The 14,922-nt window shown below is 43.3% G+C and overlaps 1 protein-coding gene across 5 annotated transcripts in view; it reads left to right on the top strand.

The window, feature by feature from the left end:
• WDR31 (WD repeat domain 31) overlaps positions 1-14,704 on the top strand; it is a 28,025-nt gene extending 13,321 nt beyond the window's left edge. For 3 of the 5 annotated variants that reach the window (XM_030817668.1, XM_012508831.2, XM_003264026.4), the window contains 6 exons: positions 3,436-3,580; positions 3,680-3,780; positions 4,983-5,050; positions 6,061-6,202; positions 7,921-8,083; positions 11,010-14,704. In XM_030817668.1, coding sequence (XP_030673528.1) covers positions 3,487-3,580; positions 3,680-3,780; positions 4,983-5,050; positions 6,061-6,202; positions 7,921-8,083; positions 11,010-11,170 — 729 coding nt within the window. In that variant the 5' untranslated portion in view covers positions 3,436-3,486 and the 3' untranslated portion in view covers positions 11,171-14,704. The remainder of the gene's footprint in view (positions 1-3,435; positions 3,581-3,679; positions 3,781-4,982; positions 5,051-6,060; positions 6,203-7,920; positions 8,084-11,009) is intronic. The other 2 variants (XM_030817667.1, XM_030817666.1) reach the window with 2 other exon arrangements.
• The last annotated feature ends 218 nt before the right edge of the window (positions 14,705-14,922 follow it).

Below are 14,922 nucleotides of genomic sequence, written 5' to 3'. Positions count from 1 at the left end.
TGCATGCGTATAGTCTAAGCTACTTGGGAGGCTAAGGCAAGAGGATCGTTTAAGCCAGGGAGATGGAGGCTGCAGTGAGCTATAGTTGTGCCATTGCACCCCAGCCTGGGTGACATAGCGAGACCCAGTCAGAAAGAAAGAGGGAGGGAGGGAAGAGAGAGAAAGAGAAAGAGAGAAAGAAGAGAGAAAAAGAAAAAGAGAAAGAAAGAAAGAGAAAGGAAAGGAAGAAAGCAAAAGAACCTTTATATGCGGAGTGTTGTTCATATGTAAAGGCAATGGAAAGACATTCTGAAATTTGTAAAATCTTGCCATATGCAAAGCATTCCTCAATAATATAGTTGAAGGTATATTATTAAAGAATGTGAATGGGCCGGGTGCGGTGGCTCACGCCTGTAATCCCAGCATTTTGGGAGGCCAAGGTGGGTGGATCACCTGAGGTCGGGAGTTCAAGACCAGCCTGACCAACATGGAGAAACCCCGTCTCTACTAAAAATACAAAATTAGCCAGGTGTGGTGGCGCATGCCTGTAATCCCAGCTACTCGAGAGGCTGAGGCAGGAGAATCACTTGAACCCAGGAGGCAGAGGTTGTGGTGAGCCGAGATCACACCATTGCACTCCAGCCTGGGCAACAAGAGAGAAACTCCATCTCAAAAAAAAAAAAAAAGAATGTGAATGAATGATGAATAATCAAGCCAATGAATATTAAAGAAGTTCCAAACTGAATTCACTGTATGAGCCTTCAATCCAATTAAACACAGAATTATGTCTAAAGAATTGTCAAAACTAGGGCTATGGGAAGAAATGTAATTGTTTTAATTCCTTTAAAAATTTATATGTATAAAATACAAAATATTAATAATATGATAATAGACTGGATAAAAATCCAAGAGAGTACCTACAAAAGTGGGAATGAGCCAGAAGTAATATAATTGTGCTAATTAAAGAAAAAAAAATTTTCCTTACAGGAGATTCTGTTTTCTTTCTGAAATTAATACATTGAGAATATGAGTTTAAGGATATTAATATATATACAGAGGTATCATGAGAAGAACTTAAGTTCCATATTATTTAAATTAAAAATATAAAGGGAAAAATAACTCTAAAAACAAGTATACAATTTGATAGAAAAAGAAGACAATGAAAATATGACAAAGTGTTTTTCAAAAACCAACAGAAAAGATGGAAGAAACAAGATCAAACATATATATGATAGCAGTAAATGTAATTGGGATAAATTCACTTATTGAAAGGCAGTACTCTTACTGAGTTAAAAACTAAAGCCACCTATACATTGTTTAAAAGAGACATATATAGGCCAGGCACGATGGCTCATGCCTGTAATCCCAGCACTTTAGGAGGCCAAGGCGGATGGATCACTTGAGGTCAGAAGTTCAAGACCAGCCTGGCCAACATGGCAAAACTCCATGTCTACTAAAAATTAAAAAAAAAAAAAAAAAAATAATTAGCCAGGCATGGTGGCACACACCTGTAATCCCAGCTATGTGGGAGGCTGAGACAGGAGAATCACTTGAACCTGGGTGGCAGAGGTTGCAGTGAGCAGAGATCACACCATTGCACTCCAGCCTGGGTGACAGAGTGAGACTGTGTCTCAATAAATAATTAAAAAATAAGACATATCTAATGCAAAACAGCATTAAGATTGAAAGTAAAACAGTAAATATAGAACAGATATTTGTACACACACACACACACACACACACACACACACACACACACACACACACATAGCAGCATTGTTTATAATAGCCAAAAGCGGGAAACAACCCAAATGTCCTTTGACAGATGCATGGATAAACAAAATGCGGCAATATACATACAGTGGGCTATTTTTCAGCCTTAAAAAGGAACGAAATAGGCCAGGCACAGTGGCTCATGCTTGTAAACTCAGCATTGTGGGAGGCCCAGGCAGGTAGATCACTTGAGCCCGGGAGTTCGAGGCCAGCCTGAGCAACATGGCATAACCCTGTCTCTACAGAAAATACAAAAATTAGTCAGGTATGGTGGCACACACTTACAGTCCCAGCTATTCAGGAGGCTGAGGCAAGTGGATTGCTTGAGCCCGGGAAGGGAAGGTTGCAGTGAACCGAGACCAGGTCACTGCACTGCAGTCTGGGTGACAGAGCAAGACCCTGTCTCAAAAAAAAAAAAAAAAAAAAAAAAAAAAAAAAGGAATGAAATTCTGATACATGTTACAACATGGCTGAACCCTGAAAACATTATGCTAAGTAAGAGCCGGACACAAAAGGACAAATATGGTATGATTCCACTTATATGAGGTACCTAGAATAGTCAAGTCCATAGAGACAGAAAGTAGAATAATGGTGGGTGCCAGCGGCTGCGGGGAGAGGAAAATGGAGAGTAATTGTTTAAAGGTTGTAGAGTTTCAGTTTGGAATGATGAAAAAGTTCTAGAGATGATAGTGGTGATGGTTACACAACAATGAATGTACTTGTTGCCACTGAGTTGTACACTTAAAAATGGTTAAAATGGTAAGTTTTATGTATATTTACCACAATTACAAAAACAAAGAAACACGATGGAAGAGATCAGAACAGTAAGAACAGGTCAGCAAAGATATATCAGTCAAATGTAAACAAACAGAGCAGGAGTTGGGGTGATAATAATATCAAGCAAAGTTGTATTCAAGGTAAAAAGCATAAAATGGAACAGAGATTCACTTCAAATTCATCGTAAGTATAACAGAATCACCTGGCATAACAGTACAGCATCCATTTTTGGGGTGTGGTGATGATCAAGTGCAAAAGGAATCCCACAGGAGGAAGTTCTATAGGAAGCCCAAGAGGGGAAACATCCTCACCAAGGTGACATGATCTGAGGAGGTGAGATTTTTAATCTTACCCTGAAGGACTGGAGGAAATCTGCTACATAAAGGAAAAGGTAGCACAACATTGAAAAAGGTGGAAATTCAGACTGGCCCATGCTGTGCATTCATAGATTTCAAGCTTATGTATTACTCTTTTGAGAAGTGTGTGTGGGGGCTGGGCACGGTGGCTCACGCCTGTAATCCCAGTACTTTGGGAGGCCGAGGTGGGTAGCTCACCTGAGGTCACGAGTTGGAGACCAGCCTGGCCAACATGGTGAAACGCTGTCTCTACTAAAAATACAAAAATTAGCTGGGCGTGGTGGCTGGTGCCTGTAATCCTAGCCACCTGGGAGGCTGAGACAGGAGAATCGCTTGAACCTGGGAGGTGGAGGTTGCAGTGAGCCAAGATCACACCACTGCACTCCAGCCTGGGTGACAAAGTGAGACTCCGTCTCAAAAAAAAAAAAAAAAAAAAAAAAGAAGTGTGTGTGGGGAGGGAGTTATGCAGACTCATCTTTCCCCCAATTTAAAGTCCAGTCCAACTAGCACACCAGAGCTATTTCAGTGTTGTTGTTTTTTCCCTGAGCAGGTAGCCTGTATTCCCGAATCCAGCCAGTTCTTCAGCGCCTCTCGTGACAGGATGGTCATGATGTGGGACTTGCATGGTTCCTCACAACCAAGGCAGCAATTGTGTGGCCATGCCATGGTGGTCACCGGATTGGCTGTGAGTCCAGGTAAAACAAAGTGGACCTCTTCCCAATGCCTTTGTGCTTTCTGAAAAGCCCTGTTCAGGTCCCCACTCACAGGCTGTCTTCTCACCATTGTTTCCAAAGACTCATCACAGCTGTGCACTGGCTCTCGGGACAACACCCTGCTTCTGTGGGATGTGGTGACAGGACAGAGTGTGGAAAGAGCATCTGTTTCCAGGAACGTGGTATGAACTCAAACTTGGTACAGAACAGGGCAGCAGAAAGGAGCATGGGGTGAAGGAAAGGCTCGGGAGAGAAATCAGGAGGCCCATGAACAGAAATTAGAGCTTGGGTCCCAATTGCTGTCCCCTAACCTGCTGTGAGACCCCGGCCTCTCAGGATTATTAGATTAGATGGTCCCTTGAGTCTGCTGCTCCAGACAATGATTTTACTCACTTATATTGGAATTTAAAATGGTGTCTTCATTATTTCTTTTGTTATTCCATTTCTTCTGTGGGCCAGACACTGTGCTAGGAACAGGGTTAGTGACCAAGAACATAGTTCCTGTCTTCCAGGACCTCACAGCTTATGCTTATTGTATGTTCATATGTGTAACATCATGTGGAGAAATAAGCATTACCTTTTGCTTTATGTAGAATTCGCATTGCTTTTGAAGGACCAGTTGTTTGCTAGTAGCAGACTGGTATAAACTGCAGAGCCTTTGGAGTCAGTCATACTCAGGTTAAAATCATGAATCTATTACTTACCAGTTATGTTATCTCAAGGAAGTTACTTAAGCTCTTAGAGTGTCTGTGTCTTCATTTATAAAATGGGGAGAATTCTATCACCTGCTAAGGTTCTTCAGAGGATGAATTCAGATACTAGATGTGAAATACCTGTCATTGTGCCTGATCCATAGTAGATGTTCTTTTAGTGGTTGTCAAATTTCAGTCCCAGTCATCTTTTCTAATTTTGAAGATGACTGCCAATGGTCAGATGTGCTTGCCCCATGCCCTGGAAGAAAAGAAAGTCCTGTTATTTTGGGTTATTTTGGAAAGTGTTTTATGCCTGTCCAGCAGGGATAAAGAGAAACATGAATGCTCTTCCCGATCCCCATGAGGTGTTGGGGCTAGAGTTTCAGTGAACCCACCTTACAACAGGGGCTGTTCTATCTGCCACACAGCTGGGGTTTCAGGCACTCTAAGGGTGCCTGCATGTATTTTGGTGATCACAACTGGCCCAGCTATTACCTTGCTGCTGATAACCTAGGAGTTGCAGGTAGAACATGACTGACAGGTATCTGCAAAACCTAAGATGCCTGTAAATGAATTTGCTAGTTCAGAATCCTTGAGAAGAGGCACAGTGATGCTAGTTAGCACATTTGACAGGAATTACAACAGAGGAATGACTTGGTGTGGAGAAGTTCTGAACATTTTGCTTTTTCTAGGTCACTCACCTGTGCTGGGTCCCCAGAGAACCATACATACTACAGACCTCTGAAGATAAAACCCTCAGGTGGGCTTACTGAGCAGCTGTGAAAGTGTTTCTTGTGAGGTTTGTGGCTCCCATGCATACATGGCTCCATTCCAACTCTGATTCTCCACATTGCTCTGCCCTTTCCAGAGCCTTCTGTTCCTCTGCCCTTCACTGGTGCTGGGGCCTCTCTGCTCTGGCCCCATGGATCATTAAGGTAGAGATTGTATGCCATGAGATCAGCCAGGTAAAAGCCCCTGTTTTGGATGGTTTCAAAGCATCTGATTCAGCCAGCTCCTGCTGTGTGAACGTGTTCAGATTAACCCCAGAATCAGTCACTTGCTTGTCCCACCCTGTCGGGCTGCCTAGCTCTCATTGCTACCCCTGCATGGCTCCTGGTGTTCTCAGTCACCCAGCCTTCAGCTGAAGCCCTCCCTGTGGAAGCAGGGTCGAAATCAGCATCAGGGGAGTCAGTAAAGCCAATAGTTCTTAGACCGGAGAGGATAACTAGAAACTTTGGATCTCAGAAGAGATTCTCCTTAGAAAATGGTAGGAATGGGGTAAAGAGGTAAAAATGAAATAAGAAGCAAAACGAAACACTCCCCAGTGGACCCCATAGCCAAGGTTGGCCATGACCTATATGTAAATCCTTTTAACTAATTCTGAATGGTGACTGATCTCCCATATCATAATAAGTATCTTTTTAAAAATTTAAGTCACAGGCACAGAAATATCCTTTCGTCCACGGAAAGCATTGTCTCAAAGGACCAGATTAACAAATTAACTTGTACAATTAAGATGCTTGGTCTCAATTTCTATTAACTGATCTCAAAATAGAAAGAATTCAGATGTCATTCAATTTGGTTACTTCCTGCCAACTTTAGAGTCTCAGAGATTGATCTGGTTCATGCTGCTGTTTTTAGGTAATTCATGCCATTCCAATGTGACTGGCCTACACAGCAAAGAGCCAAGACTTCTATGGTAGTGGCACAATACGGATATATTTCAGCCACATTTACTACAAGCTAATTTCCTGCCCTAATCTCTTTCAGATTATGGGACAGTCGGGGGCTGCAGGTAGCTCATATGTTTCCTGCAAAGCAGCACATTCAGACCTACTGTGAAGTCAGTGTGGATGGACACAAGTGTATCTCCTGCAGCAATGGCTTTGGAGGAGAAGGCTGTGAAGCCACGGTAGGAGACTGTGTGAGGTCCAGGTATCTGGTTGCTGATGAACAGATCACTTACTCTGGCCTCATGCCTGTAGCTGTGCTACATAGGCGGGCTTTGCTAATAGCTCAGGCCTCTTTCAAAAGCATACTGTGAGTGATCCTTTGCATTCCAGTTGCTTCATTTAAGAAACATTCATAGGGGAGGCCGAGGCGGGAGGATTACTTGAGCCCAGGAGTTTGAGACTAGCTTGGGCAACAGAGCAAGACCCTGTATCTATAAAAAACATACAAAGTTAGCTAGGCATGGTGGCATGTGCCTGTAGTCCAAGCTATTCAGAGGCTGAGGTGGGAGGATCAACTGAGCCTAGGAGTTTGAGGCCAGCCTGGGCAACAAGGGAGACCCCATCTCAAAAAAATAAAGAAAGAAAAGAAAAGAAACATTCATCAACTTAGGGCTCTCTGAATTGGTAGTAGGAAAGAGGAATGGGATGAGAGTCAAGATGGGGAGGAGCTAAACACAGAACCAGCCTGCTGATGTCTTTACTCCCAGTAGAGCTTAGAGAGGGGAGGGACTGTTTGAAGAACCAGATCTATTCCCATTATAGGCATGGCCATAGTAAAAGAAGCTCAAGCTTTTTAGGAAATTTGGAGCTCTAGTGTTGTTCCAGGGCCTACTCCATCCCTTACTCATATACTTTCCTTGCAGTTAATTTTGGAATAGATTGCCTAGGTTCCTCCAAAGCACCTTAGATTCGTAATTGTAGAATATCCATTAAAAGGGTTATCTAGTATTCAAACAGAACAATTATGCCTCCTATTTTATTGAACATTTCTTGTGTGCTGGGCACTGGGATGAGCACGTTACATGTAATATCTCATTTAATCCTTAAAAACAACCCCATGATTTAGGTACTATTATAATTCCCATTTCACAGACAAGGAAATAGAGGCATGGCAAGTTGACATCTCTTGCACAAGACCACATCCCTAGGAAATGGTAGATTGGGGTGTTACAGCCTTTGAATGTAGCATCTCTTTTCTAAGTGAAACATTTCCAGCTCCTACAGCTATTCCCTGGATAACATGCTGTCCAATAACTTCATTATCTTTTTGGACATAATTCAATTTGCTCTCCTCTCTGAACATTATTCTCCAGCTGTGATCTGATCTGTATCAATGAGAGGGACTGGCAGCACTGACTGGCACTTCCCTCTTGTAGACACTAGTCTTCACACATCAAGGTTCAGCATCTAGGCATTAAATCAGAATGTCTGCACCTAGATGTACTTATACCTATGGGGTACTTCTAACCAAGGAGTCCCCACAGGACCCACAGATGCCAAGAGGTTGAAATAAGGCAGCTCTTGAGTTGCCATGAAAGCAAACAACCCCATACTGTTGTTTGGGGCTCCCCATGGGTTCTCCATGATGGAACACCATCATGCTGTAGGACTGGGAGCTTTTACTTCCCTAACCATTAAAAAGGCAAAAACTCTTATGATACATTCTTAACCAGGGTTGTTTGAGACATAGTTGAGGCTTAAAATAATCACTGGATGGATGGGTCGTTGGGTCTGTGGATGGATGGGTTGTTGGGTCTGTGGATGGATGAAGATGAGGGGTAGCTACGTGAGCAGGTAAGTGGAGGGAATAGGTGCATCGTGGGAGTGGGGGGAGATGGATATTCATGGATGAAGCTAGACAAGTGAGTATGAGCTGGTCCATGTCATTACTTTGCAGTTGTGGGACCTAAGACAGACTCGAAACAGAATATGTGAGTATAAGGGGCATTTCCAGACTGTCGCATCCTGCGTCTTTCTACCAAGAGCATTGGCCTTGATGCCTTTAATTGCTACCTCATCACATGATTGCAAGGTGAAGATTTGGAATCAAGATACTGGAGGTAAGCAGCCTGCTGTTAGTTCTCCTCAAAAGATACATGAAGTCCTAAAACCTTCTTTAAAACTCCTTCTTCCCATTGCTCAGCATTACAAAGCCACCCATCTTCTGCCACTGTTCAGTCCCATGGTTAAGAGGTGATGTTGGCCGGGCGCGGTGGCTCACACTTGTAATCCCAGCACTTTGGGAGGCCGAGGCAGGCGGATCATGAGGTCAGGGGATCGAGACCACGGTGAAACCCCGTCTCTACTAAAAATACAAAAAAATTAGCCAGGCGTGGTGGCGGGCGCCTGTAGTCCCAGCTACTCGGAGAGGCTGAGGCAGGAGAATGGCATGAACCCGGGAGGCGGAGCTTGCAGTGAGCCAAGATTGCGCCACTGCACTCCAGCCTGGGAGACAGAGCGAGACTCCATCTCAAAAAAAAAAAAAAAAAAAAGGTGATGTCAAGATGCTATCCCTATGTATCCCCTGGTACCATGTTGTATAGACTCATTCCTGAGAACTCACATAGATTTGGCTCTTACATTCTTTCTACCTGAAGTTCTTCATCAGATTCTAACTTGTGACACTCAAAATATCTGGAAAAGAGAACAAGAATTGCGACTTTTGAAGTCTTCTTTCAAGGACTAAAATGAAAGCCTCAGCTCTTGGTGAGGGTAAGGGGGAGTAAGGATAGTTTCAGAAAGTCTCTGCCCTGTTTTGATTCTGTAGCTGAAGTTTAAGAACACAGTAAGCTCATAACATTTCAAAGCATCAGAGAAAAAAGATGTCTTTTTTTTTTTTTTAATTGGCAATGGATTAACTCACTTGGCTAGCAATGGAACAATGAAAAATTTAACACAGTGTTTATTTATTCCTCTGTGTGTGTGTGTGTGTGGTTGTACATATGGCAAACTGGAATAAGTAAGGAAGCTGAACTTATTAAACTGCAATTCATAAAATACATCCTTGTATGTGTGTCACAACCTGGATTCTAAAATCCAGCAAGAATTTTGTTAATTCTACCTTGTTATAATTTATTTTTATTTGATTTTCAAGAGTTTTCTGAGACTGTAGGAAGTCATCATTGCTATTCTTGTACTTAGAATTTTTATTATTAAGTAATATGAAAAGAGAGGAAGGGAAGAGAAAGGAATTGGGACAGTAAGCATAAGAAAAGGTGCATTGCCTATTTAGGCTAAAAGAATGCAGATTACTAATTATCATTCATTTGATTGTGAATTTTATATTTAAACTTTCCTCAAATGATTATTTGTATTGTGTGATATTATCAGGAAAATCTTTGGAATAAGTATTAAAAGTATATTATTTAAAACCTTAATTTTTAAGCTTTTAGGAAAGATGTTTCATTGTGAACAAATTGTGGATGTATTAACTACTTGGAAATAGCAGCAGGAAGAATATTAAAAGGAAGTAAAAGAACAAAGAAGAACAACTTTTAAAAAATGAAACTAAAGTTGAAACTATTCCAAAGAACAATATGGGGAGGTTTCATATTCTTGTGACCCCCTATAACCAATGAGGTTAACATGGATCAAGTTCAGATGAAAAGAGTTTCTCTGCAGATAAAATGTACTTCTTACCTTATATGAAAATAACTTCCAGATTGAATAAAAAAAGCATCTTTTTCACTTTAAAAAGTATGTATTTTTTTCTTCATTCAATTTTATCAGTTTATACATTTCTAGAGAGCAATCACTAAGTTATTTTATGTTTTGTCTAACATGACACTCCAAGCATATGGATCCTTAAGAAGACTGCACTCCTCTAAAAGAGAGGATTAATAAAGGAAATATTCTTGAATTTCCAAAAAAAAAAAAAAAAAAAAAAGATGTCTTACGCAACCCAGCTCCCCAGAGCCCTGGATCTGCTGGAGCCAGCCCCTGCTGGCCGATTGTTAAATATTCAGGATTTTTTGTGAACTGGTTTTTAAACCTTTGGTAGCCTGAAATCTGATCATGGTGGAGGTATTTACACCATGAAAATTGACAAGTGCTATGAATCGGTGGTGGTGGTGATTTTTCTTCCAGAAAGCTGGTTTACCAGCACCCCACTGCCTCCATCTATTCTGTCCTGGACACAGGGTTCTGCCACAGACAGAAATAGCATTGACTTAAAGAACTTTAAACCAAATCTCTCCTACAGCAGTCTTCTAGAACTCAGCTCCTCTCAAGGGAGACAGGGTAGTTCCCTCAGAGAATAGAGGCAGGACCATGTCTTGTGGGCACTCTGCCAACAGCTGTGGCCAAAGCCAAACTTCCATAGTAAGGACAGCCTGCTGTACCATTACCTGGAGTGGCTTCTCCAGCCACCCAGGTGTAACTGTTGCTTGAGGAAAAAGAGCAGATGTTTTAGACTTAATGATCATAAACCTGACCAGGGAGAATGAGGTCTGAAAGTGTTGATGTGACCAAGTGGCACAGATTCCCTGCCCACCAGGTATGCACCTGTAGTTTTTAGAAGAGTGGCCTCTAGGATGCAAATGGAGGGAGATGGGTCAGCTGAAACCCCCAAAGACTGCCTTTCAGGCTCCCCCATTATCCTTCATCTCCAAGGCATCAAGACCCCAGGAAGCCAGCAGCTAAAGATCAGTATCCTTGTGTGTTTTTCCCTGCCTCGGCCCTGCTTTATTCTCTGGGCAGGTGACTGAGGGCACCTTTGTAACATGTCTTTAGCCAGTGAGACCCCGATACTGCTTGGTGATGGTATGCATCCTGTTTGGCCTGTGCGTCATTCTTTACCATTGAAGTCATGGAGGTGGCCGAAGTTCTGACCTCCTTGGTATACTTTCCTCTGAAGAAGTGGGGTCTCTCTCATACGGGTTAGATATGTACAGCAAATGCTTTATTTCCTCGCATTTCTCACGAAGACATCACGTTTCATGATGCTACACTCTTGGCCTAATCTGCTGGTTCCCCTTTCCCCACCAGCCTGCCTTTTCACCTTGTCTCTGGATGGATCAGGACCCTTGACTTCTCTGGCTGTTGGTGACGCCATCTCCTTATTGTGTGCAAGTTTTAACAGAGGAATTCACTTACTCAGAATGGACCACAGCCGAGGGCTGGAACTGCAGGAAGTGGCAGCATTCTGAGGCCAAGAGACACTCACTGGACAATATCAGACCATGGCTCCTCCTCAGCGTGGCTTTGTGTCTTTCCCAGTTATCTTGCGGGGAGTGGGATGTAGGCCTGGTATTCTTTGCTTAGGTTCACTTACAAGATGTATCAGTATTGTAAGTCCAATAATTTAAGTCCAGTGATTCAAAATCAGGTATAGAGTCCAGAAACATGGACTACACATAAGGTTATCTATTTAAGTTAAATACAAATGCAACTTTTTAGTGAGCTTTTAGGACTACTCTTCAAAAACATTTATTGCTCAGAATGATGACCTGTAAATGTAAGAGTGGCAGGCCTCTGTCTGTGGAAGTCAGAACACAGGGCTCGAGCCTCTGGAACTGACCCTTTCCAAGTCTTTACAAAAGAAAAAAGGTAGTGGGGAGAGAGAGTGTTTTGGTTACATCAGAAATAATTGAGATGGGAAAGAATAGTGCAGCTCCATAGAGGAGACAGACTGTAGACAATGAGATTAAGCTTCAATCACTGCTCCTCAGCAATGTGAAGAATCAAAGTCAGGGCAAGAAAGCGAAAGCTTGGACTTCTATTCAAAGTGGCGCAGAGTGGGAGGGTGGTATCCTTCTAGCCCAATGCTGTTGAGCTTGTGTGAAAATCAGACCTGAGATGGCTTGAAGCAGCCAAGAACCACATGGGCATTGCCCAGAATTATAGGAGTTAGCACACCTGCTCTACAGATAAGAAAACATTGAAATTCAAAGATTAAGGCCAAAAATATCTCACTTGCAATTTTAATATTTTTATTTGGATTTGTATAAATGAAACATATATATGTTTTGGAATATATATATGTTTTGGAATGGCCAGAGTGAGGCAAAGGAGATCCCTGAAATAACATTAGAACATACAGGAAAAATGAGTAGGCGGATCACTTTAGGTCAGGAGTTCAAGACCAGCCCATACGTGCGTGCCTGTAGTCTCAGCTACTCGAGAGGCTGAGGGGGGAGAATCACTTGAACCTGGGAGGCGGAGTTTGCAGTGAGCTGAGATTGTGCCACTGCACTCCGGTCTGTGTGACAGAATGAGACCTTGTCTTGGAAAAAAAAAAAAAAAACATACAGGAAAAAAGAGGGATGGAGTCAACTGTGCCCTAGACATTAAGCTCCCTTCAGTGAGGAGGGGCAAGGTGCTCAGGCCTGCCTGTGTGGCCCCCAGGAGTGAGACCTCAGCCTCGTGCTCACAGGTCCATTTTCCTCCAGGGAAAATGGAGTTCTTTCTGCCTTCAGAGACACCCACACATAAGGCACATGAGGCTGTTGGTGACGCCATCACCAACACTGGAGATTCCCTTTCTGACAAGTCCCAGCCAAAGAAAGATTTTGCATTTGTCTTCTCTGGCCTCTGATTGTCTCTGATACCAGTGGCTGACAGCCACCTTCCTTGTTCCCTCTCTTGGTGTGATCATGGCTAACTGCAGCCTCAATCACCAGGGCTCAATCAATCCTCCCTCCTTACCCTCCTGAGTAGCTGGGACTGCAGGCATGCACCACCACACCTGGCTAATTTTTTGTGTATTTGTGTGGTCTGAAACTCCTGGGTTCAAGTGATCCATCTGCCTCGGCCTCCTTAAGTGTTGAGATTACAGGTATGAACCACCGCATCCAGCTGAGAGTCTGTTCTTAAGCTAGTACAAAGAGTCAGACCCGACTTTGAATCTCCACTTCTCCATTTAGCTGGATGATCTTGGGCAAGTTATAAAATCTGTTTCCTCTTCACTTTATAACATGGGGTTCATGATCATACCTCATCACAGGGCTGTTCTGAAGACTGGACATAGCTATTTTAAATGCCAGGAAAGGCCAGGCGCAGTGGCTCAAACCTGTAATCCCAGCACTTTGGGAGGCCGAGGCGGGAGGATCACCTGAGGTCAGGAGTTCGAGACCAGCGTGACCAACATGGAGAAACCCCGTCTCTACTAAAAATACAAAAATTAGCCAGGCATGGTGGTGCATGCCTGTAATCCCAGCTACCTGGGAGCCTGAGGCGGGAGAATCGCTTGAACCCAGGAGGCGGAGGTTGCGATGAGCCGAGATCGCGCCATTGCACTCCAGCCTGGGCAACAAGAGCGCAACTCCGTCTCAATAAATAAGTAAGTAAATTCCAGGAAAGGTGGTGACAAATGGTATGCATAATTATTTATTGTCCTCTCTGTCCAGACTAAATGTTCCATTTTCCATATTAAACATTTACCATTCTGCCAGATGCGTTGGCTCATGCTTGTAATCCCAGCACTTTGTGAGGCCTAGGCGGGCAGATCACAAGGTCAAGAGATCGAGACCATCCTGGCCAACATGGTGAAACCCCGTCTCTACTACAAATACAAAAATTAGGTGGGTGAGGTGGTGCGCGCCTGTAGTCCCAGCTACACAGGATGCTGAGGCAGGAGAATCGCTTCAACCCGGGAGGAAGAGGTTGCAGTGAGCTGAGATTGTGCCATTGCACTCCAGCCTAGGCAACAGAGAGAGACTCTGTCTCAAAATAAAATAAAATAAAATAAAAATAAACGTTTACCATTCCTTCATCCTTTTTTTTTTTTTTTTTTGAGACGGAGTCTCGCTGTGTCACCCAGGCTGGAGTGCAGTGGCGCAATCTCTGTTCACTGCAAGCTCCGCCTCCCAGGTTCACACCATTCTCCTGCCTCAGCCTCCCGAGTAGCTGGGATTACAGGCGCCCGCCATCTGGCCCGGCTAATTTTTTTTGTATTTTTGGTAGAGACGGGGTTTCACCGTGTTAGCCAGGATGGTCTCAATCTCCTGACCTCGTGATCTGCCCACCTCAGCCTCCCAAAGTGCTGGGATTACAGGTGTGAGCCACCGCGCCTGGCCTCCTTCATCCATTCTTAGATCTTATACTCTAACCCTTTAGTCATTGTTTCACTCTCCTTTGATTCCTTGTTATGGGTCTTTCAACTCTGGAAAGACAAAGAGGTAGTGGGAGATGAAGCTCGGTCACTGAGCATCTACAGAGCGCTAAATACATTTATTCTCATTTGTCATTCCCAATATTCCCTCTATTGTGATTTCCATTTCACAGATGAGGAAGCTGAGGGCTAGAAACATGCAGTAGTTTGCCCAAAGTTACACACATATTAAGGAAAGCTGAGGTATGAATCTGGGTCTGCCTGACTCAAAGCCCAAACACTTTCCTTTGCATCATGTCACAAAGTCACAGACCATGACATTGTTTGTATCTTCAAGACCAGTTATTAACTTTCTGGCTCCAAGGAGATCCCCTGCCCAAGTGCCTAGGGGCAGTAGACAGCTGTCTCAGGGACAGTCCTAGCATGTACTGGATTATTAGTGCAGCAGCTGACACTTTTTCCCAGAAGGGAGAGAGGCAGCAAGTCAGAAAGTTCACGGGAATGAGTTGGGAGGGGGTCCCAGGGAAGGGGGACAGGCTGCCAGGAGAAGGAAAGTACACATGAGAAAATAGTGGGGCTCTGATGAGTTAGTAGGGTTTTGTTACCAATTAAATTGTTTCCATAAACTGTACTTGTGCTTGATGTCAAATTATCTATGCATTTTAAGTAGAAAATAGATTAGTAAATTCTAGTGTTTGTAGAGGACTTTTTTTATTCTGATATGCCCTAATCAGATACTCTCAGCACCTAAGATACAGATTGCTAAAATTCATTCATTCCTTGAACATTCATTGAACACTTCATTTTAGAGGCTGCCCCTCTAAAATCATATCAAGGAAGTTTCCAAAG

Source organism: Nomascus leucogenys, chromosome 8 (genome assembly GCF_006542625.1).
Source record: "Nomascus leucogenys isolate Asia chromosome 8, Asia_NLE_v1, whole genome shotgun sequence".
NCBI classification, from domain to species: domain Eukaryota; kingdom Metazoa; phylum Chordata; class Mammalia; order Primates; family Hylobatidae; genus Nomascus; species Nomascus leucogenys.
Note: the sequence above shows the minus strand (reverse complement) of the source record. Positions and strands in the feature narration are given on the sequence as shown.